Raw genomic sequence first — 24,682 nt, forward strand, 5'->3', positions numbered from 1 at the left:
GCTAAGTACAAGGTCCTGCCCAATCTGAGCAAGCAGTCTCTCCAGATGAGCCCAGCTGAGGCTTTGTCCTGTCCATCAGAGGGGTGGGGATGGGGTGCTGGAGACAACATTTACCAAGCCCAAAAGTAGGATGAAGCAAGGACAGAGGGAGGTGCTCCTCTCTGCACCAACTCTACCACTCCCAGCCCTTTCTTTCCTGGGAGCTGATTTCATACCAGTTCTGAGAGACACAAGGCAAGGAGGAGCAGGAGAGACAACACTCTTTAGCTGCACCCCCCCATCCCACACAGGTCCTCACAGGGGAGGGGGTGGGGGGTTGGAGATGCAGGAGGGATGCAGCTCGCCCCAAGCCTCCTGAGAGGTTGCCATAGGTTACAGGCTGAGGTTTGAGCAGTGCTGTCCTGACTCACCTTGCCCACACACAGACCACTCCCACTTTGCCCACTGCCATGCCCCCTCCTCCAACTCGTAAATTAAGGGGTGGGGAACAGATTGTAGCTGGACATGGGGTGAGAGGCAGTGACACCACAGGGACAAGGAACAAAGACTTGGACCCAAACCTTCCACGTCTGCCCCATTTGGATCCTCAGACCCTCCCTGTAGCACTCAGCTACCATTGTGGAGCCACACTTTAGTCCCACAGCCCACAGAAGAGAACTTCATAGACTCACAGAGCAGTTTGGGTTGAAGGGACCTTCAAAGGGCATCCAGTCCACCCCCCCTGCAGTCAGCAGGGACATCTGGGACTACAGCAGGTGGCTCAGAGCCTCAAAGAACCTGACCTGCAGGGGTGCCAGGGATGGGGCATTGCCCACCTCTCTGGGCAGCCATCGCCTCATGCTTTAAGGATGTAAGGAGTCGATTCCAGTCTCTCCCATCCCCTCTAGAGGGTTAGGAAAGGAGAACCCTCCTCTTCCTCCCTGCCCAGGCAGAGGGAGCAGGAGAAGCAGGGAGAAGCAGCAGCAGCAGCACTCCAACTGCCCTCTACAAAGCTCAGAGGACCAGCCTCCCTGCCCAGCCCTACCTGTGGAGGCTCCTCAGCTGTGGCTTCCTCCCAGAGCAAGAGCGATGTGGAGCAGTCCCCAAGCAGCAATTTCCTGGCACTTTGAGGCTCCCCAAGGGCTGGCAGCAGGTATCTCCCAGCCTCCCTGGCAGCAAGGGCGGCTGTGGGCGAAGCTGGGCAGCCTTTACCTGCCGAGAGAGGGCTGGCTCCTGGAAGCCAAGCCTTGTTTTGAGGAGGAGACTTGGGTGTGTTTTGCCCTTGAGGGGAATCAAACAGGTTTCTCCATTCAGAGGACAAGGTCTCCCCTCCCTGTAAGCTCTCCTCTTGCATTCCTCACATTCTCCAGCCAATGCCACCTTCCCCAGCCCAGTGCTGCTGTGGGACAACAGAGGGCAGTCCCCTCCCCTGCTCTCCCCCCCCACACTTTCTACTGCAGCTTTGTCCTGCAGCAAGGGGCAGCAGCACCCCAGGGCCATACAGGTGCCCCTGCCTCCCAGATCCTGAGGGAGCTGCTTACAGCAGCAGGAACTAGGGCTGTAATTAGCACTCAGCACTGATTGTCTCCTTCTAATTAAGTCAGGTGCAGGGCTGTGATTATTGCTGCTCACTGCAGAGGAAATTGCCACGTGTTCCGCTCTTCCTCGCTTCAGTTCCTCTTCTAACTGCTGTGCTCACTACAAGGTCCCTGAGACCCAGCTGTGGGGAGGCCCCAAAGGGACACAAACCCTTTGGTTACCTCAAGACCCCTGAGATCGAGCTGTGGGGAGGCCCCAAAGGGACACAAACCCTTTGGTTACCTCAAGATCCCTGAGATCCAGCTGTGGGGAGGCCCCAAAGGGACACAAACCCTTTGGTTACCTCAAGATCCCTGAGACCCAGCTGTGGGGAGGCCCCAGAGGGACACAGCAAGACTTCAGACTGGAAGAATTTCTTCATTGAAAGGGTTCTCAAAGTCTGGAACAGGCTGCCCAGGGAGGTGGTTGAATGTCCATCCCTGGAGGTGAGAGCTGTGGTGCTGAGGGCCATGGTTTAGCCCCAGCCTTGGGAGAGTTAGAGAATGGTTGGGACTCAATGATCTTAGAATCATTTCAGCTGGCAAAGTCCTTTATGATTCTATGACCCTGGGATACCACCAGTTCCTTGAGGTCCAGCTGCAGTGAGGCTCTAAGTGGATGCAGCAAGACTCTTGGATCCATTTTTTGCCTCTTCCTAAAGACCAGATGTTGGGGATGTGAGTTTAGAGCCCTTCTGAGTCAGTCCAAGGCTGCCCCAGGTTGGTTAGAAGGTGATGAAGACCCAAGCAAGCATCTCTCAGGACCTCTCTCTCCAGCACTGCAACCAGCAGCACACAGTTCCCCTGCTCCTATGAACCCACCAGAAGGAACTCCAGGTCTGTAGAACCATAGAATGGAATCACAGAATTGTTTTGCTTGTTAAAAAGGCTTCTAAGATTGAGTCCAACCATCAACCCAACACCACCATGGCCACTAAACCATGTCCCCAAGTGCCATGTCCACACTTTCCTTGAACACCTCCAGGGATGGGGACTCCAGCACCTCCCTGAGCAGCCTGTCCCAGTGCCTGCCCACTCTTGCAGCAAAGAAATTGTCCCTGACATCCCATGTAAACCTCCCCTGGCACAATTTCAGGCCACACAGGAGATGAGCTGATGGAGAAACATGCTCCTGTGCTCTCCTCAAACCTTGGTGAGGGATCTGCTGCAGGATGGTGGGCAAACAACCAGCTGGGGATGTGCTATAACAGGGCTGATAACCCAGCCCTGGCTGGCAGCAGCACAGTGAAGATCTTATCTCAGAAGCCCTGATGTCAACCTTGTTGTTCCAACCCCAGCTATTCCCCCTGATCCAGTCAGCAGCAGCCCAGGCTCAGCTGAGCTTTCTTCCCCAGAGGCTGTTGGTGATCCCAGCTGAGATAAGCTGAGGAGATGTCATAGTCACAGAGGCACACCCTGAGCTGGGAGTGGGCATGGAGGGGTGTCCAGCTCTGGAAGGGTTTGAAGTGAGCTGTTGCAAATGCAGCCCAGACCCTACCTCTGAAGCATCCTCTGCTTGAGGGCTCCAGCTGACAGGGCAGCTTTATTTTCAGCAAGCCCTGAGTCATCCCTCAGTTTGCTGAAGGTTCCTTCAGGTTCTTTCCTGGAACAGTAGTGACTAAGAACCTGGGTAGGCTTTTGGGTACAGCAGGTTCTCTGCCAAGCAAGCAGAAAGGACACTGCAGGGTCAAAGGACCAGGATATGCTGTCCCCAGCGTGAAGGCACCGCTCCACAACCAGCATTCAAACAAGATCCACATCATGCTTTGGGTTGGAAGGGACCTCAGACACCTTCTAGTTCCAAACTCCTGTCATGGGCAGGGACACCTTCCACTAGCCCAGGCTGCTCCAGGCCTCATCCAACCTGGCTGAACACCCCTAGGGAGGGGGCAGCCATGGCCTCATGCCCACCAGAGGTGATTCTTTTAACATTCCACACCAAAGAATTGCTTAAGAAGGTCCTAAACCCACACACCCCGAGGCTGAGTGCTGGGTTTGGGGGGTTTCAACTCTTTTGTTGAGTTGGCATCATCTGAGGCTAAACCATTAGTTGGCCATCAGTGCTGTTCTCCTCCTCCTCAGAAGAGAGGAACCCAGCCAAGAACTGCTTTTCTAATTAACTCACAGGAGATAGGTGCAGCATGAAGTCATATTTTGTTATTAGCTTGAAAATGCAGGTCCAAGCAGATGTAGAGAGCATCCAAAGCCAGGTCTCAAAGGCAGGGGTGTGGCAGCGAGGGAAGAGCAGCAGGGAAGGTGTTTGCAAGCTGGCAGCTCCATCCCAACAAGTGGGCCATGGGAGGTGTGGGTGACAGACACGCTGTGGGGCACGTAGGCTCAGCAGAGGTGGCCAGGCCAAGCCGGAGGAAAGCCGCAACAGGAAGGGCTGCTCCGGCCGGCCTCAGCCAGACCAGAGCTCCCTCTGCTCAGCATGGGACTTCTCAGCTCACCCTCTGCTCAGGGAGGCACTGAGACACTAGTGCTACCACGGCAGATGGAGAATCATAGCATCACAGAATCATTTTGCCTGGAAAAGGCCTTGAAGAGCATCAGTCCGACCCTCACCCCAGCCCTGCCAGGGCAGCACCAAACCACGGCCCTCAGTACCAACCATGGCCCTCAGCACCAAACCACGGCCCTCAGCACCAAACCACGGCCCCCAGCACCGACCACGGCCCCCAGCACCAAACCACGGCCCCCAGCACCAACCACGGCCCCCAGCACCAACCACGGCCCCCAGCACCAACCACGGCCCTCAGCACCAACCACGGCCCTCAGCACCACCTCTCCAGGGCTTTGAAATGCCTCCAGGGATGGGGACTCCACCACTGCCCTGGGCAGCCTGGGCCAGGCCTTGACAACCCTCAAGGGTAAGAAATTGTTCCTCCTGACCAACCTAACCTCCCCTGGGGCTACTGGAGGCCATTTCCTCTTGTCCAACTCCCATACATACCTTACCCAATGTACACCAATGTAAACCACAGCTTTGCCCTCTATTTCCCAGCAAAGAGAGCAGGACAGGGACACCTTTCCAGTCCTTTTTCTTTCCTTCCCTTGTAGAAAAGGCTTTTCAAACTTTGCTGAGCTGAAAATAACCCTGGCCAACCAGGCAGACAGCTCACCTTGACCTGGAGACCTCCAGAGCTGTGGAGCCAGCCCAGTTTGTGAACACTGCAAACAAAGCCCAGTAAGCACCCCTGTGGTGCTCAGCAGCTCAAACAATTAAGGACAGCCAGTCCCAAACAAGCCTTTGTGGGTTTATCCCAGTGAAGCTCTTAGATAAACCTCTCCCTTTCCAAAGTCTAGCTGGACACCATTCCCACCAGCAGGCACAGAAACCCTGATGAGTGGTTTTCTTCCTCCTAATTCCAGCAGCACTTTTAGCCCTTTAATGAGGTGGCAATCCCAAAATCACAGCAGGGGCCAGAAGCTGAAGAGGAACTTTTTTTGCTACTAAGATGGTCTGTGTGCCACCTGGAAGAGCCACAGGGCCACCAGGTCACGCCAGATCAGAGGCGAAGAGACCCTCAGGGCTGCAGAGGAGGGGAAGAAGAGACCCTCAGGGCTGCAGAGGAGGGGAAGAAGAGACCCTCAGGGCTGAAGAGGAGGGGAAGAAGAGACCCTCAGGGCTGAAGAGGAGGGGAAGAAGAGACCCTCAGGGCTGAAGAAGGGGGGAAGAAGAGACCCTCAGGGCTGAAGAGGAGGGGAAGAAGAGACCCTCAGGGCTGAAGAGGAGGGGAAGAAGAGACCCTCAGGGCTGAAGAAGGGGGGAAGAAGAGACCCTCAGGGCTGAAGAGGGGGGGGAAGAAGAGACCCTCAGGGCTGAAGAGGGGGGGAAGGAGAGACCTTCAAGGCAGTCTGAAGGGGAAGAAGCAGCCCTCAAAGCAGGCTGAAGGGGAAGAAGAGATCCTCAAGCACTGAAGTCTATTGGGAGACCTCCTCATTTCTCAATACCACTTTCTCCTGTCTACCTCTGCCCCCCACCCTTGCACTGAAGGTGGAAGGAAGGTGACTAACCTCTCAATCCTTTGGGCCTCTGCCAAGGGGACAGAAAACCAAAGCCTCAGTAGTGAGGGAGCAGAGCTGTGATGAGTAGCAGGGTGTAAAACCACTACACCCATTGGTTATGAGGGAATCAAACTGGTTTTTCATGAAGTGTCATTACAAAGGGCTGCCTGGCTTCACCTTCCTCACAGCAGGCAGGACACAGCCATGAACCCTTGGCTAGTTGCTGAGAGGTAGGGAGACACTGAAACAGGCTGCCCAGGGAGGTTGTGGATGTCCCCTCCCTGGAGGTGTTCAAGGCCAGGCTGGATGAGGCCTTGAGCAACCTGGGCTAGTGGGAGGTGTCCCTGCCCATGGCAGGGGATTTGGAACTAGATGATCTTTAAGGTCCCTTCCAAGCCATTCTTTGAATGAATCTCAGCCACAGTCATGAAGACAAATCTGCAGAGGTCAGGAGCTCTCAGCACTGGGGCAAAATGAGAGGCTGTGGCCAAGCCTGATGGCTTTGCTATGACAGCAAACCACACACACTCACCAGGTACACCCCAGCCAGGCTCTGTTGCAAGCAGGGGAGGAGAGAAGGCTGAGGGGAAACCTCACTGCAGTCTCAGAGGCAGCAAAGCTGGTGAAGGGTCTGGAGACCAGGTCTGGTGTGGAGCAGCTGAGGGACCTGGGGGTGTTCAGTCTGGAGAAGAGGAGGCAGAGTGGGAACCTGACTCCTCTCTACAACTTCCTGAAAGGAGGCTGCAGTGAGGTGGGGGTCAGTCTCTTCTCCCTCGTATCAGGTAATAGAGAGAGAAGAAATGGCTTGAAATTGTGCCAGGGAGGTTCAGGTTGAACATGAGGAACAGTTTCTTTCCTGCAAGAGTGGTCAGACATTGGAACAGGCTGCCCAGAGAGGTGCTGGAGTCACCAGCCCTGGCCATGGCACTTGGGGACATGGTGGTGTTGAGCTGAAGGTTGGACTGGGTGGTTTGAGAGGGCTTTTCCAACCCAAACCATCCTGTGATTAGGGAGCTGCTTATTTATTTCTCAGCACCAGCTCAGCAGGCTTGCTCCAGGCTCTGAGGCAGAGGAGCTGCTTTCCTCTGGCAGAACAAAGAGCGGGTTGCACCATCGCTCCCATCAGTGGAGCTGGCACTTGGCAGAGGCTTGCACAAGCCCCAGCGAAACTCGGTAAACACTTCTCTCCATCCAGCAGCAGCAGGAGACAGCCCACTCCTGCCAGCCTTGCAGGGCTAACAGGTGTGGAACTCCTGCTGATCACCAGCATCAGCACTGAACAGCACACACAAGGATCAAGAGGAGAACCTCCCAGAGAGGGCTGCCTCCGAGGTCCCCGGGTTCCTGACACCGAAGGCACTGAGCTTCCGCAGTGATAGCCACGTGTGGTGCAAACATTCTCCTCCACCTGAAACTTCCCACACACCCACCTTGGGCTTGGCTGAAGTTTGCCTTCTTGCCCACTGGATGTGCAAGATCATTTCTGACCTGCTTTGACATCAATGGTTCCTCTTATCTGGTGGAAGGAATCGAGACAAGCCACAGTTTTCCCTCTTTAGCACCGAGGCGTGTCTGGAGAGCAGCTTCCCTTGGTACCTCTCAGACCATAGAGTTCCTCCTCTGCCTGGCCCCTCTGCAGTCTCTCTGTAAGAGGAGAAGTGGGTTCTTGGTTACCTTAGCTCCACCTAGAAAACGACAGACTGGTTTGGCATGGAGAGGATGTCAAAGATCATAGAATGGTTTGGGTGGGAAGGGACCTCCAGCACTCATCTAGTCCAACCCTCCTGCAGTAAGCAGAGACACCTGCAACTAGTTAAGGTTGCTCAGAGTCCCTATCAAGCCTGCCCTTGAATGTCTCCAGGGATGGAGCCTCCATCACTTCCCTGGACAACCTGTTCCACCACCCTCATAGTAAAGAGCTTCTTCCTAATGTCCACCACCCACTGCCATGGGCATCTTCAACTCTCCCAGGCTGCTCAAAGCCCCATTAAAGCCTCTACAGGGCCCATAAAACCCACTTTTATTCCTCTCCCTTTCCTTCCCTCTCCTTTCTCTAGGGTAAGCAACAGAAGCTATCTCCATTATCTCTCCTACTGCTGATCAAACCAAAAGCACTCTCAGGTCAGCAAAATTAGGAGCAGCAGCAAGAAAAAGCCAGGAGGGCAAAGTGAGAGAGATAAGAACGCTGACAAGAGCCTTTGAAGTCTCTGGCAGCTCCTGGAAAGCATCACTAGGAACAAGAGATGGCAACTGCATCTGGCCATTTGGAAGGAGCTGGTGATCATGGCAGTTTGGCTTTGCAGCCTGCTGCTGGCTTGCTGACACACTCAGAAGATGAAGGCTGGGAAGAGGTGACAGGAAAGCAGAATCATGGAGTTGTTTTGGTTGGGAGAGACCTCTAAGATCATCAACCTAACACCACCACAGCCATTAAACCCTGCCCCAAAGTGCCATGTCCACACATTTCTTGAACAGCTCCAGGGGGGGTGACTTCACCACCTCCCTGGGCAGCCTGTTCCAGTGCCTGAAAAGTACAGATGGACCTCTGTGGGCTTGCCCAGAAAACACCAGATGGGGCTCATGAAGGTGCTGATTAAGATGAGAGAAGGAGTTGAGAAAAGGTTTGGTGAGGGGTAGAAGCTCAGGATAAAGTGAGGTTCCTCCTCTGTAGTGGCCACGATTGAGGCACAGCAAGTTGGGCTCCACCACAGCAACAAAGCCTGTTTACTTCTGGGCTGGAAAACAGAAGTCTCTCAGGCTGCCAGGAGAAAGGCTGGGAACTGACCTAATTATAGAGGGAGCACCAGGAGAAGCCAGCCCCAGCATGATGCAAGGCTTCTCTCTGTGCCCAGCTCTGCTCACCCCCACACCGCCCAGCCTCTGCCTTGCCCTTTCTGGGCTGAGCAGACACGTGAGGGAAACCAACCTGCCTGCTGCTTGGCATCCAGCAGGCTTGAACTGCCACTGCCTCTTCTTTCTGTGGCACCTACTGGTTGTCACCTTCCCCTTGTACCTGGGGGAGTCCTCTAAAGACAGAGGGTGATGAGTAACCCTCCATGGGCACCGTGTCCAAGGACTGGGGGACAGCAGCTCCGGGGACTGATGGAAGCTGCAGGGCAGATCTAGCTGGGAAATGCCATCTAGAGGCCACAACCTGCCCTCTTCTCCAGCTGAGGCCACAAGCCTGCTCCAGGGCTCCAGCACCCTCACACCAACCCTGCTGGGTTCTAGTCTGTGCCCATTAGCCCTTGTCCTGCCACTGGGCACCACTGAGAAGAGTCTGGCCCCATTCTCTTGTCCCCCACCCTCCAGCTCTTGCTGAATATTGAGATCCCCTCTCAGGCTGCTCCAGGCTCTGCAGCTCCAGGTCTCTCAGCCTTTCCTCCTCACAGAGGTGCTCCAGTATCTCCATAGCCTCTCCTGGACTCTCTGCAGTAGCTCCCAGTCTCCTTGAACTGAGGAAACCAGACCTTGGACCCAGCACTCCAGCTGTGGCCTCATTTTTCCCCACAGGTGTTCTCATGTCACAACTCATTTATTTTGCTCTCAGTGGGGCACTGGCACCCATTTACAGACACAGGGAGCCATAAAAAGGTCTCTCCATGAACACCAAGTTTGTGCCAGTCTCAGGTACCAGGGTGGTGAGACACTGGAACAGATTGCCTTGGAAGGATGTGGATGGCCCTACCCTGGAGGTCTTCCAGACCAGGTTGAATGAGGCCTTGAGCAGCCTGGGCTGGTGGAAGCTGCCCCTGCCCATGGCAGTGGGGTTGGAAGTGGATGATGCTCAAGGTCCCTTCCAAGCCAAACCATTCTATGAATCTGTGATGCTGCTCCCAGAGGCCAATGCAGCTCAGATGTTTGAGAGCAGTCTCTGCCTCTGTCTCCAACTGGGGGCTGACAGCAGAAAACCTAGGGACCACAGGGGCTTGTTTTGAGCAAGTCTCTGAAGAACTGAACTCTGCAATTCAAACCTGAAAGACTTAACCCTACAGACTGGGGGAGTGGGGGGGAGGAACTGGTCAAGGTGACTGACCAGTGCAAACCAGATCTGTCCAGGCAACTGGCCAGTAGTTAGCTCAAGATTAGGCAAGGCAAAGGTTGGTAAACCCAGCCAGCTGTTGAAGCAGCAAATAAAACCAGCTGTCAGGGGTTGAGGCTGAGCTAAATGTAGAGAATTGGTTCTGGCTTAGCTCAAACCAGGACAAAAACTCAGCAAAAAACTTTCCAAACCTCATTGCTCCAGGCCTCCTGCAGCACATGGAGCTCCCAGAGGAGGTTAAAGCTCCTTGAGGGGGGCAATTCTGCAACTGGAAACACCAAAACTCCTGGGGAGCCAGGAAGTGGCACCGAGGGAAGCTCCAACTCTACTCTAAACCCTTCATTTGAAACCAAATCAGAACTGCAGCACTTAAAATAAATTACAGGCTAAAGGCCACATCATCTAAATGTCAAACTAAGCAGCTTGGTGGATTTGATAACCCTTTTCTTGGGGGGGGGGGGAAGGATCTTTTTTTCCCATGTACTAAGTGGTCCAAGCAACAAAAATAAAATCACCATTTCCAGCAATAAGATGGCAGAGAAGATGAGAGCTTTGCCCAGGAGGATCTCCCAACCCATGCAGCTCTTGTGGGAAGAGAGCAATGGGGAAATGAGAAGCGGCGACTGACCGCAGCAAAGGTTTCTCCCTCCCAGAAGGAATGCTTCAAGTCCTGTTCATGCTGAGATGCTCAGAATGGGCTCTGCCCTCTCAAAGATGGACCACAACAGCAGGAAGTCATCTCTTCATGATTTATTTGGGTTATTTCTGAGCAGAAAGAGGCTCCTGCAGAAACAAAGGCCCATGCCTCCCTGCAGAGAGAGGCCTCTTCTCAGGTTTCCTTCTGATGCTGCAGCAAGAAGCCAAAGAATCCTGGGAGGGAATAACAAAATCTCTTCAGTGATTGAAGAGATGGTGGCAGAACTGCTTTTTTTTTTTGGTTTGGCATGAGCCTCTTGTCTAGCAAAAAACTGCCAAGCCACAGAGAGGAACCAGTCCTGAGAAGTGTTTCATTCCCCAGCCTGCAGCTCTTGGAGGAGGTGGCTGCTATCCCCAGAGCAACAGAACAAGAGGAGGGTGGGGAGAGAAGGTGAAGGAATGCTGAGGACTGAAGAGGGCACAGCAGGGTGTTTGGTCACAGTCCACAGGGTTCAGCAGCTGCTTCACACCCAGAAGACACATCAAAGGACATAACTGTCAGCACAGACACAACATGGGGGGGGAAATCTAACCCTGATCAAAATCACCTTGAGAACAGAGAGCAGGAGGAAGGACTTGAGGAGGACTCCTTTTGCCCAGAGAATTACTGGTGAAATTTGCTGCAGTTTTCATAGGGCATGTCAAAGGAATGACCAAAATCAAGGAGCAAAGAATCCATGGAGGGCTTGTCAGGCCTTAGCCCGGCGTAGCTGGGGGTAGCTCTGCACAGTCCTCTCTATTGCTTCATCCAAGCTCACCACCGGCTTGTAGCCCATGGCCCTTTTGGCCCGTTCACAGCTGTAGTAGTGAAAAGTCCCAGCTAAGGCCACCCTCATGGGGGTGAAAGTGGCCTTGATGGTGACCAGTGGCCTGAGCAGCCACAGCAGCAGAGAGAGGAAGAGGGCCAGGTAATAGGCCAGCCAGTAGGGGATGTGGTACTTGGGAGGGTCGTAGTTCAAGCCGGTCAGGATGCGGGCCATGAAAGCCCAGAAGGGGATGGGCTCGTCGTTGGTGATGTGAAAAGCCTGCAAGAGAGCAAGACAAAAAGCCAGAGGGTAAAACCACTGTGGTTTTCATCACCTTGTCACCCTGGTGGCCCATCTTCATGTTCATGCTGAGGAGACTGGCATCCCTGCTGAGCTGCCTGAGAACGCCGTCATGAGAGGCTGCTTTGCATTAACCACCTCTGGCTGGGAGGTGATGAAGTCCTCCTTTGCTAAGGAATCCAGAAGCTCCATGGAATGGCTTGGCTTGGGAGGGACCTTCTAGCTCCAGCTTCCCTGCCATGGGCAGGAACACCTTCCACTAGACCAGGGTGTTCAAGGCCTCATCCAACACCTTCACAACCTCCCTGGACAACCTGTTCCAGTGCCTCCCCACTCTCACCCTAAAGAGCTTCTTCCCAACATCCAGCCTAAATCTGCCCTCCTCCAGCTCCAATACTCCAGACACTCCAACACTTCTGACACTGCAGAAGCTCAGATCACTCATAAATGCTCAAACTGAATGACACAACACAAAGCAAACACATTAGGACACACCCCGAGAGCATGGAGATGCCATGACCATCTATAGAAGTTTCTCCTGTTGCAAGCTGTAGCATAAAAGCTCAAGTCCCATCCTTCTTAGGTAGGCCTCTTGCCTGCCCACAAATCCATCTGGATTTCCATGCTGTAAAACTCTTGTGAAAGAAGCTAAAAGTTTCTTCATACATCTCAGAATCATTTAGGTTGGAAAAGAACTTTAAGGTCATGAAATCCAACCATTAACCCTCAGCACCACGTCTCCAGGGCTCTGAAACCCCTCCGAGGATGAGGACTCCACCACCGCCCTGGGCAGCTTGGGACAGCCCTTGACAGCCCTTTCCAGGAAGAAATTGTTCCTCATGTCCAGCCTAAAATTCCCCTGGGGCAACTTGAGGCCCATGTGGTTGCACACAACAGTCACCAGATGAGGAGCCACTCATTATGCCCACAGAGAGAAAAACCCTGCCCCATCCTCGTGTGCTGGCTGCCCTCATCTCCACATGGCTCTGCAGCACAGACAAAAGACCAGCAGAAATTACAGAGCAGGGCTTACAGATCAAGTTCAGCTAGTGGACACCAGCTCCCCTCCCCCAGCTTAGGTCCTTCCTTACCTTGCCACACAGGGGAGAGCCCTTCTGAAGATGCTCTGCAGCCAGGATGTGCCCATGGACCACATTCTCCACGTAGGTGAAATCTACCAAGTTGTTGCCATCCCTGCATGGAGAACAGGAAGAACTCTAGCTGAAAAACCTGCTGTGGCCAAAGGAAGGAAGTTTCACACAAGGTCTATTTACTCCAAGGTTCACCTTCCCCCACTCTCTCATGCTGCAGCTTCTGCAACTTCATCAGAGAGATGGAATTGCTCATTTTAGAGAGGACAGGCTCCTACTGCCTCAGCTCTCAAGGCCCTCAAAATTTACATTCCAATAGCAGCACCACTTTTAAACCTCTCAAGTTCCCCAGTTTCTAGGTGCTGAAGGTCCTACAGGTCTTGGGATCAGCAGGAAGTGATCCACAGAAGCAGAACAAAGAGAGAGAGAGAGAGAGTTGGTTAGTGGCAGAAAGAAAGTCACTTCGGGACAAGCTTTCAATTACAAATGTCTTGGCTCCTGGAATTCTAACTCAGTCCCTCAATAAGCCAACTTCAGCCCTGGCTGCAGCAGATTTAACTCACTCTGAGACATCTATATCTACACAGAAAAATCAATCTGCTGTCACCTCCCAGAGTCCAGCTACATCAGACAAATGGTTTGGTACCAAACCACCACCCTAATCATTTGGCCATACACCCAGGACTGCTGCAGCCAAGCATTCTCAGTGCCCTCCTCTGAGCCAGAGCAGAGCTGAGTCTGGTCAGGATGTGATTTCCCAGCTCAGGCTCTGCTCAGTGAGGCACTTTCTGAAGTTCAGGGCAGGCTTGCACAGCCAGGGGCTGCCTCTAGCTGGTGGGCAGAGTTCCTGCCAAGGGCTGGGCTGCAGAAAGGCTCTGCCTTGGCCTCGCTCCTGGGCACACCAAGGGCACTGCCACATCTTGTGCCCTACCAGGAAGGCAGCTGTGGCACCAGTGGGGAGGAGCAGACAGGACAGGTGACCCTCAAGTGCCCAACAAGGGATTGCATCCCATGGAGGGCATCTTCAGGAGACAGCTGAGGGATCACCAGGGCCAAGCCTTTTTTGTGCTGGCCAGTGCCCCAGGAGGACTCTGCCCCCTCTGCCTTCCATCCTGGTCCCAGTTCCAGAACCCAGCACCTGGTTCCCATCTGCTGCTGAGTCCAGTCTGGGACTTGCCCAGTGCCTGCCCCCAGCACCAGTGGTGCCAATAGTGACATAACTGCCAGCAGGGGCTGGTTCCATGTTGGTTTGGGTCTGCTTCTATTTCATGGGGTTACTCTTCTTTCCATCCCAGCTGGTTTAGTTTCTTTCCCATCCCAACACTCTCTCTCCTTTCCTCCCTTTCTTTTCCCTTTGGGAATCAGAGTTGTTCCAGGCAGCCCAACCCTGACCCCTGACAGCTGCTAGCTGATCAGTTTGAGAGGTCAATGCAGGGCTGAACTGGAAGAATTAGAGCAACAGGAAAAAAAAAAGCCCAACCAACCTCTCCAAACCCAAACTCTCTCTTCCCTTCCTTCCCTCTACCCCAGGCACACATCCCCATGTGCAGACACCAACAAACCAGCTCTCTGCATGTAACAGAAATCTTCTCTAAATGAAAGAGCACATTTCAAGAGCATAAACCAATGAATACAAATATTCTCAGTAGCAAAGCTTGGGCTATTTCTTGCTCTAAAATTTCCCTGGTCCACTGGAAGCTCTGCAAGGCTCAATGCCTTTGATCTTGCACTCAGGAATATGCACAGCCTGCCATAAAGGCTTTTTAATTGCAAGAACCTCCAATGCCACAAGTGTCTATTCATTAAATCAGCAGCAGGCAGTCTGAGCTCTCTCCTATCTAAAAGCACAGCTCTTTAGACAAGGCACAGGCAGCTCAAGCCACTCATCTTTTGGCATGATGAGCACTCTCCCTCTGAGGGCATGAACTGCTCAGATTTTACATGCAGAATGCTCAGTTTTCCTCATGCACCACTCATTTCTCCTTCCTTCCCTTCTCCCTTCCTCCTCCTTCCTTCCTCTCCCTTCCTATTTCTTCCTCCCCCTTCCTTCCTTCCCACTTCTTCCTTCAACTTTCTCCTTTGCCCTTCCTTTTCCTTCTCCTTCCCCACAAGTGGAAAATGGCCCCTAAGTGAAACCAACCAAATATCCCTCTTTCCACCCCACAGCACCACTCCTGCCTTCACCTTATTCCCCTTCCACAAGGGCTTCACAGGTTCAGCATCAGTTTTACTGAAAGCTGCTCACTGCCTGAGCTTTGCTCACCCAATGATGAACTTCATTTTGCCACTCTTAGCTGCCTGGATGAGGATGGGAACCAGCTGAGGGTCTCTCGGGCCAAATATTCCATGGGGACGAATAGCAGTAGTGAGGAAATTGTTGGCTGGGTCATTGGCACTGAGCACTTCCTGGAGGGGACAAAGAAAAGGTACCCAACATCAGGAGAAAAGCCCCAGAAACATCAGGGGAGAGAAAGGTCCTAGCCCCAAAACAAGGCAGCCCTGGAGGGGGAAGGAAGGCAGGCAGGAGGGGGAAGGAAGGAAGGCAGGCAGGAAGGAAGGAAGGAGGGGGGGAAGGAAGGAGGGAAAATAGCAGGAGGAGAAGCTCCCATCCCTCCCAGACTTCCCCCTTTGTGCTGGACATGATGTTTATGCTCTGGGATACAGCTGGAGCCAACTCAGGGCACCTGTCCTGGCTTCTGCCCCTCACAGCTTGATCAGAAGTGCTAATGGCCTACAGCCCAAGGCAGTCCTAGGATTCCATCCCAGGGAAACCAGTAGAACCAGCCACAGGACACATAACTGAGTGCTTAACTATGTGGAGTGCTAGGGAGCTGCTCAGAAAGCAGCCCCTGGAGCAAGCCATCAGCCTGCCTCAGGAAACAGACATGGATCACCTTGGAAAGATGCAAGTGGCAGCCACACAGCCACCTGTCATCCTTCTGTGACCAGAACAAATGACCCCAGAGCTGGCTGAGGGGGAGGGCTGAGGTCAGGCTGATTCCTCTAAGCAAAGGGAATTGTCCCTGCCAGCTCTGGCAGCCATTGCTAGGTGTGATTCCCCACAGATTTTCCCTGTGACTCCAAGGAGGAGACATCTCATTTCATGAGGAGAGATTCTGGAGGACAAGGGAGATCTGCTGAGTCAGTCTTGAGGAGTCCCTTGTGTCCCCCAGGTCATGCCCTACTTCACAGGGGCAGCTGTAGGCACTGAGCATACCAACCTTGACCATAGGATGACAAATACCTTCTCCTGCAGGATCTTGGTCTCTGTGTAGTAGTCAATAGGGTTTTTGGCATAAGGGAGGTCCTCAGAACCATTTTTTATGTCTGTGCCCTCAAAAACCACGCTGGCACTGCTAGTTAACACCAGCTTCTGCAAGAGATGGGACAGACAAGGGTTGTTCAGAGCCCAAGACAAAGGGGACATTAATCACAGAGGCTGAGTAAGGACAGTGATGGTGTTCAATCAACTCCTGCTACAGAAAATGATCTGGAGGGGATTGAGGCAACCTCAGGAAGACTGCAGATGACAGTAAGAGGGGAGGGAGTGCTGGTCTCTCTCCTGAGGGTAGGAAGGCTCTGCAGAGGGATCTGGTCAGGCTGGATCAATGGGCTGAGGTTCAACAAATGCAAGTGCTGGATCCTGCACTGGGGTCACAGCAGCCCAATGAATTCTCCAGGCTTGGGGCAGAGTGGCTGGAAACTGCCCAGTGAAAAAGGACCTGGGGGTGCTGGCTGCCAGCAGCTAAGGTGAGCCAGCAGTGTGCCCAGGTGGCCAAGAAGGCCACCAGTAGCCTGGCTTAGACCAGCCAGCAGAACCAGGCCAGGGATTGTCTCCCTGTACTTAGCCACACCTTGACTCCTGGGGTCAGTTTTGGACCCCTCACTTCAAGAAAGACATTGAGAGGCTGGAGCAGGTCCAGAGAAGAGGAATGAAACTCATGAAGGGCCTGGAGAACAGGGCTGGTGAGGAGCAGCTGAGGAAACTAGGGTTGTTCAGCCTGGAGAGAAGGAGGCTGAGGGGAGACCACCTGGCTCTCTGCTGCTCTCTGAAAGGAGGCTGAAGCCAGGTGGGGGTTGGTCTCTCTCCTCCCTAGCACCAAGTGATAGGATGAGAGGAAATGGCCTCAAGGTGCAGTTTTGATGGAACATCAGAAGCTTCTGCACTGAAAGGGTTCTCAAAAACTGGAACAGGCTGCCCAGGGAGGTGGTTGAATCCCCATCCCCAGAGGTGTTTCAGAGAGGCAGAGCTGTGGTGCTGAGGGGCATGGCTTAGCCCCAGCCATGGCAGAGTTAGAGAATGGTTGGATTCCATAATCTTAAAGATCTTTCCCAACCAAAACAATTCCATGATTCTCTAATCAACCACATCTAGAAGCACGTGGGCTAACATGATCTAATGCTCACTGCAGGGGGGCTGCACTAGATCACCTTTGGAGGTCCCTTCCATCCCAAACCATTCTGTGATGTGAAGCTGCAGGTAGGAAAGCTCCTCCTCCTTTAATTGACTCTGCCACAATGTTTGGTGCTACCTGAAGGAGATTAAAACACTTCCAGAAACACCCAGGGCAGCCAGTCAAGGAAAAAACCCCTCCAGGAAAAATCAGAGAGCCCTCTTGGCTTGGCTCAGGCCAGCTTGTGAGAAGTCATGAGTGCCTGGAAGATTTGCTCATCTTGACAATCACAATATCACCCAGATTAAGCCCAGAAAGAATTCTTATCTTGGTTTTTGTTGGCTATAAAAGGTACCCCTGGTGGCTTCAAAACAGGAAGGCAGTGATGATGTATCTGAGAAACCAGCCACACGTGGTTTGAAACAAGGTCTACATTGTAACAGAGCAGATGACTGCAGCCAAGAAGCTCCAGCCAGACTTAGCTCCTCACTCTGACAACGAGCCAGACTAAGCCTGAAGGTAAACACCATGTGGCCTCTTTCCTACAAGAGCTTACTGCACAGAGAGGGGAACACCCAACAAAAACCAGATTGTGGGGCTGAAGTGAGACATCACTCAATTCCAAACCCTTCTCTATTTGTACATGGGCAGCGTGGAATCACAGAGGCATAGAATGGCAGGGCTTGGAAGGGACTTCTGGAGGTCATTCAGGCCAACCCCCCTGCTCAAGCAGGGGCACTCACAGCAGCTTGCCCAGCATCACAATGGCCAGCTGGGTTTGCAAGCTCTCCAGAGAAGGAGACTCCCCAAGCTGGGTTTGGAAGCTCTCCAGAGAAGGAGACTGCACAACCTCTCTGGGCAGCCTGCTCCAGGGCCCCAGCACTCTCACATCAAAGTTTCTCCTCCTGGTCAGGTAGAGCCTCCCAGGTTGCAGTTTGTGTCCATTGCCCCTTGTCCTCTTGCTAAGCACCACTGAGAAGAGCCTGGCTCCATCCTCTTACCCCCACAGGACCTTTAGCTCTTGCTGAGCATTGCTCAGATCCCCTCTGGGGCTGCTCTTCTGCAGCCTCACCAACCCCAGGGCTCTCAGCCTTTCTTCCTCACAGAGATGCTCCAGCCTGGGCTGCTCTTACCTGGACTCCAGCTTCTTTACAGGCTTCAATGACTGCTTTGGTCCCCATAAAATTCACCGTGTAAAACAGGTCCTTGTTGTCGCTGGAAGGCGCTGGGGACGCGCAGTGAAAAGCCACTGACACACCTTGTAAAGCTGGGAGCAAAGCCTGGAAGACACAGGACATCAGACAGCAGTGAGGTGACAACAGCAGCACTCTCTACTCAGAGAGGAATAGCATAGAATAGAATAGAATAGAATAGAATAGAATAGAATAGAATAGAATAGAATAGAATAGACCAGACCAGGTTGGAAGAGACCTTTGAGATCATCGAGTCCAACCTATCACCCAGCACCATCTAATCAACTAAACCATGGCACCAAGCACCCCATCCAGTCTCTTCCTAAACACCTCCAGTGATGGTGACTCCACCACCTCCCTGGGCAGCACATTCCAATGGCCAATCTCTCTTTCTGTGAAGAACTTCTTCCTAACCTCCAGCCTAAACCTCCCCTGTCACAGCTTGAGACTGTGTCCTCTTGTTCTGGTGCTGGTTGCCTGGGAGAAGAGACCAACCCCCTCCTGGCTACAACCTCCCTTCAGGCAGGAAAAAGAGGAAGGAAATAAGAGTTCTTTACTGCATGGAAAGAAAATGTCTAAGTTTCAAGTCAACCACAGCCTACAGGGGCAAGTCCAACCTGGTGTCTCTCTCTGATGGAGTCACTACACCAGTGGACAAGGGAATCATAGAGTGGTTGAGGTTGGAAGTGACTTGTAGAGATCATGCTCCCAGGAAGAGCTCTAGTTGTTGCCTGTCTAGACTTCTGTAAGGCCTCTGACATGATCCCCAACAACATTCTTCTCTCTATATTGGAGAGATGTGGACTTGATGTGGGATACTTCAGGGACAATGGAATCGTTGGATGGTTGCATCCAGAGGGTAGTGGTCAATGGATTGGTGTCCAGATGGAGATCAGTGACAAGTGGTGTCCCTCAGGGGGCCACACTGGGACCAGTGTTGTTCAGTATCTTCATCAGTGATGTAGGCAGTGGGATTGAGTGCCCCCTCAGCAAGGGTGCAGATGACATCAAGCTGAGTGGTGCAGGTGACATGCCAGAGGGATGGGATCCATCCAGGAAGACCTGGACAAGCTGGGGAAGTGGGACTGTGAAGGTCATGAGGTTCAACAAGTGCAGGGTCCTGTACTTGAGTCAGGACAACTCCCAGAATAATCCATCCTGGAGAAAAGAAGGCTCCAGGCAGACCTTCTGGTGGCCCTGAGGGACTTCAAGGGGTCAAAAGAAAGCTGGGGACAGAGTTTTGAGCAGGACCTTTTGTGACAGGACAAGAGGTGATGATTTGAACTCAAAGAGGGAGATTCAGACTGGAGAGAAGGGAGAATTGTTTGACACTGAGGGTGTTGAGAGCCTGGCCCAGGCTGCCCAGAGAGGTGGGAGATGTCCTATCCCTGGCATCACTGCAGATCAGGTTGTTTGGGCCTCTGAGCAACCTGCTCTAGTTGCAGATGTCCCTGCTGGGTGCAAGGGGTTGGACTGGATGAGCTTTGAAGATCCCTTCCCACCCAAACAAGTCTGGGATTGTGTGATTCTGTGATCCTTCCATGAAGGTGAGCAGCTGGAATAGGATCAACATCCAGGACCTTCACAATGTCCTCACCTTGTGAGGCAGAACCTTTCCTTCCTGGAGAAGAACCTGGGAACCTTCAGAGACCTGGAGGCTACCTAGACTGAACAACTTGCAGTAGCCTTCAGAGCAAAGTATGAGACTCCACATGCCCTGGAGATAAGAAACTCAGCAGGCAGCAGGTCCAACATCCAGCAGAGCCTCATGGCACTGTCTGTCCTTGCAGCACAAAGCTCAGACATGACACTTCATACTGCTGGGGAGACATCTCCTCACAGGGCAAACAAATGCTTCTGCAGAGGCTCAGAGGCATGGCTAAGTTAAGGAATGATGTGTTCTGCTCTCCTGCAGCTGAGGTTGGCCAGGAGAGCACCCACAAGCAATTACCAACAGGGACTGTAATTAGAGTGTAAAGTTGGGCTAACAGCCATGCAAATGAGAGCAACAAGCTGTGCTCTGTGCAGCTCCAGGCAGATGTTGAGTACATCCTCAGTGCTCCAGAGGAGGGCTCTACAGGAAACTGCTTAGGCTGTGGACTTCACAGGGAAAGGCTGGAGAGCACATCTACATACCCTTTAAAACCTGTGCAATGCCTTCAGGTGGTTTAGAATCAGAGCATCACAGAGTGGCTTTGGTTGGATCAGACCTTAAGGATATAGAGTCCAACCATCAACCCAGCACTGCCAGGTCACCCCTGAACCATGACCCTCAGCAACACAGGGTGCATTGCAGCCCCTCCAGGGATGGGGATTCCACCACTGCCCTGGGCAGCCTGGGCCAGCACTTAACAACCCTCAAAGGCATGAAATTGTTCCCTATGTCCAACCTAAACCTCCCCTGGAGCAACCTGAAGCTGTTTCTTCTTGTCCTATCACTTGTGCCTGGAGAGAAGAGACGGAATCCCACCTGGCTCCAACCTCCTTTCAGGGAGTTGTGGAGAGCCAGGTGGTCTCTCCTCAGCCTCCTTTTCTCCAGGCCCCTCAGCTGCTCCACACAAGACCTGTGCTCTAGACACAGGGCTTGGTGCTGCTTGAAGCACCCTTTCTTTACCCTTTCCACCTGCCCATGCCATGTGCTGCTGTCACTCTGTACCTCTTTGTCACAAAGGTCTCCCAGGAAGAACTTGACTCTGTCATTGTCAAATCTCTTCTGAATATCAAAGACGTTGACCACGTAGCCCTTCTCCAGGAGCTTCTCCACCATGTGCTGGCCTAAGAATCCTGACCCACCAATCACTGTACATTTCTTACCAGCCTGCAGAGACAGGGGGAAAAAAGCACTTTAGCAGCAGAGACACAGCAACAGACTGAGCTGAACCTCTCAGGATCACAGAATCCCAGCAGGGGGTGGAAGGGACCTCTGGACATCATCCAGTCCAACCCCCCTGCTCAAGCAGGGGCACCCACAGCAGCTTGCCCAGGAGCACAAAGGCCAGCTGGGTTTGGAAGCTCTCCAGAGAAGGAGGCTCCACAACCTCTCTGGGCAGCCTGCTCCAGGGCTCCAGCACCCTTATGTCAAAGAATTTTCTCCTCCTGGTCAGATAGAGCCTCCTGGCTTCCAGTTTCTGCCCCTTGCCTTGTCGCTGGGCACCACTGAGAAGAGCCTGGCCTCATCCTCTTGCCCCCCACCCTTTAGCTCTTGCTGACAGCTGAGAAGGGGGCTCTGGGGACTCTGGGGCTGCTCTTCTCCAGGCTCAACAGCCCCAGGTCTTCACATGCTGGGATTTTGTTTTGGCAGGACTCAGAGTCACAACCAAGTGGATCCTGTAGTAGGGAAGAAAGAGGAACTGCCTGCAAGAAACCCTGCCTTGAGAGCAAAGCCAACAGGATCTACTTCAGCCACAGACCACAGGTAACTCAGTACACTCAAAGTGTCATCCTCAGTAAGGATAAATCCATTTTCAGACCATGTAAAACTCGGGCTTCTTTGGAGACACAAAAGCAAACAGGTCAAGGCAAGGGTTGTCTCCTTTTAGTTAGTCATTAGTCCTTCCTTTCTATTTTAAGCCTTCTGAAATGGCTGCAGTTGCTAATTAACAGGTTCCAGTCTGGTCACTGGTCTAACTGAACTGAGACTGAAGATCTTCCACTAACACAGAAGGTCCAAGCAGTGAGTCTGAGGAAGCTTTTCTGTCCTGGATGGAAAACTGTATTCCTTACTTTAGTTCACAAACCCCACCCTGCAGCTGCACTTTGAGCTGAAGGGAATTTGAACCCCAGCAAGCCACACAAAGGTGATGACTGTTGAGGGAGCTTCCGGTTTCTACACCCTTCAACAAAGCTTCTGCTCAAAGTGCTGGTATTTTACCCCTCAGCTTCCTGATCCTCTAAATGCCATCACATCCCTCCCCTTTGCACTGTCCTGTCCTCCTTGAGGGGTGCAGCCTTTTCAGCTCCTCCTCAAAAGGCAGTTGCTCCACTCCATCAAGATTTTTATGGTGCTCTTCTTCACCTTTCTCACTCCATCTGCCTAAAAAGATGATGCTTGAGCTGCATGCTGCACTTCAATGTGTGGGAGAACAACGCCCTCTGCCTGGCTCCAAACACCAGGGTCATCTTCCCAGGCTGAATCCCAGCATGGAGGGGTTGGAAGGGACCTCTAGAGATCATCTATTCCAAAGCAGGGGCATTCACAGCAGCTTGCCCAGGATCACCATGTCCAACTGGAACTGGGATCTCTCCAGAGGAGCCTCCACAACCTCTCTGGGCAGCCTGCTCCAGGGCTCCAGCACCCTCACACCAAAGAGGTTTCTCCTCCTGTTCAGGTGGAATCTCCTGGCTTCCAGTTTGTGTCCCCAAACACATCTATGAAAGCACATTTTTGCTAGACAAACCTCCACAAAGCCTCTTTCAAATTATGGAATCACAGAATTGTTTTGGTTGAAAGAGACCTCCAAGATCATTGAGTCCAACCTGCAACCCAGCACCACCACGGCCATTAAACCATATCCCCAGGTGCCATGGCCACAGTTCTCTGGAACACCTCCAGGGATGGGGACTCCACCACCTCCCTGGGCTGCCTGTTCCAATGCCTGACCACTCTTGCAGGAATGAAATTGTTCCCAATCTCCAAGCTAACCCTCCCCAGCACAATCCCAGGCCATTTCCTCTCCTCTCAAGTCCTTCACTTACCGATCGGAGGTGCGTAGCCATTTTGCAGCCGGTTCTCTGCCAAGCTGATCCCTTCAAAACAGGAGGACATTGCTTTACTCACAAGACTTTTGAGAACATGTTTCTAGTTGTAGCAATGAAGGTTTGAAGACATTACTCTAAAGCAGAAGGATGGAGTGGGCTAAGTCACACAGATCGTAAGAAAGGGACAAGCTGTGCTCTGTGAGGCTTCAAGGAGGTCTCAAGTGTGCCTTCAGTGCTCTAGAGAAAACTGCTATGGGCTCCAGAGGGAAAGGCTGAGGAGCACATCTACCTATCCTTTAGAATCTCTGCAGTGCCTTCAAGGTGGTTCAGAATCAGAGCAGCACAGAATGGTTTGGGTTGGAAGTGACCTTTATGATCATAGAATCAATAAGGTTGCAAAAGACCTCAAGGATCATCAAGTCCAACCTGTCACCCAACACCTCATGGCTACTAAACCATGGCTTCAAGTGCCACATCCACATCCAATCCCCTCTTGAATACCTCCAGGGATGATGATTAAGTCCAACTACTAACCCATCATTGAGAGGACACCACTAAATCACATCCCTTGGTACCATCTCCAGAGCTTCACAACCCCTGCAGGGATGAGGTCTCCATCGCTGCCCTAGGCAGCCTGGACCAGCACTTGACAACCCTCAAGGGGAATGAACTGTTCCTCATGTCCAAGCTAAACTTCCCCTGGGGCAACTTGTGGCAATTTCTTGTCCTAGCACTTATTCCCTGGGAGAAGAGACTACCCCCACCTGGCTCCCACCTCCTTTCAGAGAGCTGCAGAGAGCCAGAAGGTCTCCCCTCAGCCTCCATTTCCCCAGGCTGAAGGACGCCAGTTCCCTCAGCTGCTCCTCCAGAGCCTTCACCAGCTTCATTGCCCTTGTCTGGACCCGCTCCAGCCTCTCAATGTCATTTTAGGAGTGAGGATCCCAAAACTGAGCCCGGGATTCAAAGTGTGGCCTCACCAGTGCCCAGTCCAGGGGGGACAATCTCGGCCCTGGTCCTGCTGGCCCCACTGTGGCTGATCCAAGCCAGGATGCTGTTCAGCACTGGCTCATCTTCAACCGCTCTTGGACCAGCCGCAACCCCCCGCCAGGTTCTTTCCCACTGGTTATTCCCAGGCCTCACAGCATCCCCTACACCCCACTCCCACTCCCGCCCCCCGGACCCTTCCCCACTCACCACTCCGCTGCCGCCTCAGGCCCTCCGCACCCGCCCTTACCAGCGCTGGGCCCCGCCCCCGGGCCCGCCGCCTACCAATCCCCGCGCACGCTTCCACAGGCCCCGCCCAGCACTCACCTTCACCTCCCGCACGCCCTGGGCTGAGCATCGCGCCAGCCGCACAGCGAGCGCTGATTGGTCTGAACCATCCTCCCATCGACAAATCGCATGGAGGAAGGGCGGAGCTCTTCTCTGGGCCGGGAAGCTCTTGGACCATTTTGCCAATGCCATCGTACAGCTCCGGACCACTGCTTTCAGCCCCCGGCTCGCCAGCCAATGGGAGTGAGAGTTGCCATAGCAGCGGTGTAGCGGCGATAGCCAATGGGAAGGGGCGATATTGAGACCCTGCCTGCCATGGGTGGCAGTGGCCCGAGACAGCCGCTGCTGCTGCTGCCCTGCCCTGCCCGGCGGGACTGGGGCTCACTCCTGCGCCTTTCCGCTCCGGTTTCGCCGTTGTCAGCCCCGGGACCTCAGTGAAGGCTGGGGGTTAAGGCGGCCGCTCTGCTGCGGCCCCCACCAGCTGTTCCTGGTGGCGGCCTGAGCGACTTCTGTTCCTGTGGTGCTGTGCCAAGTCCTCCAGCTTTATGAAGCCGGCTTTAGGAACCGCGACCCAGAGGATGGAAGCGAATCCCAAGCTAGAGCTGACTGAGGAGCAGCAGCAGGAGATTCGGGAGGCTTTCCACCAGCATGACACAGACAGCACCGGGAACATCAGTGCAAGAGAG

The 24,682-nt window shown here is 53.2% G+C and overlaps 2 protein-coding genes across 10 annotated transcripts in view; both read right to left on the reverse strand.

The window, feature by feature from the left end:
* ZNF185 (zinc finger protein 185 with LIM domain) overlaps positions 1-1,191 on the reverse strand; it is a 44,110-nt gene extending 42,919 nt beyond the window's left edge. For all 8 annotated transcript variants that reach the window (XM_068151922.1, XM_068151924.1, XM_068151925.1 and 5 more), the window contains exon 1: positions 1,025-1,191. The gene's annotated coding sequence lies outside the window, so the exon portion shown is untranslated. The remainder of the gene's footprint in view (positions 1-1,024) is intronic.
* A 9,156-nt stretch (positions 1,192-10,347) lies between these two features.
* Positions 10,348-23,969, reverse strand: NSDHL (NAD(P) dependent steroid dehydrogenase-like). Of its 2 annotated transcripts, none has more exons than XM_068151928.1 (8): positions 23,919-23,969; positions 22,722-22,772; positions 20,683-20,844; positions 17,967-18,113; positions 15,684-15,812; positions 14,703-14,845; positions 12,440-12,542; positions 10,348-11,327 (listed from the first exon to the last, which is right to left on the reverse strand). In XM_068151928.1, the coding sequence occupies exons 2-8, from the start codon at positions 22,740-22,742 to the stop codon at positions 10,992-10,994; spliced, it is 1,041 nt and encodes a 346-aa protein (XP_068008029.1). In that variant the 5' UTR covers positions 22,743-22,772; positions 23,919-23,969; the 3' UTR covers positions 10,348-10,991. The 2 variants fall into 2 exon arrangements, with proteins under 2 accessions (XP_068008029.1, XP_068008030.1); XM_068151929.1 differs by lacking the exon at positions 23,919-23,969 and adding an exon at positions 23,702-23,872.
* Positions 23,970-24,682: the final 713 nt, after the last annotated feature.

The sequence above is a fragment of the Melanerpes formicivorus genome, unplaced genomic scaffold (genome assembly GCF_026170545.1).
Source record: "Melanerpes formicivorus ecotype bairdi unplaced genomic scaffold, bMelFor1.0.p_v2 SCAF_22, whole genome shotgun sequence".
NCBI classification, from domain to species: Eukaryota; Metazoa; Chordata; class Aves; order Piciformes; family Picidae; genus Melanerpes; species Melanerpes formicivorus.

What these genes read in the sequence shown, in the direction of transcription:
- NSDHL (XM_068151928.1), bottom strand. Translation starts at nt 22,742, where the DNA reads ATGGCTACGCACCTCCGATCG. An exon ending in GAGACCTTTGTGACAAAGAG is followed by an intron (nt 18,114 to 20,682) that starts GTACAGAGTGAC and finishes TGTGTCTTCCAG; the next exon opens with GCTTTGCTCCCAGCTTTACA. An exon ending in AAAATGAAGTTCATCATTGG is followed by an intron (nt 12,543 to 14,702) that starts GTGAGCAAAGCT and finishes TTCTCCATGCAG; the next exon opens with GGATGGCAACAACTTGGTAG.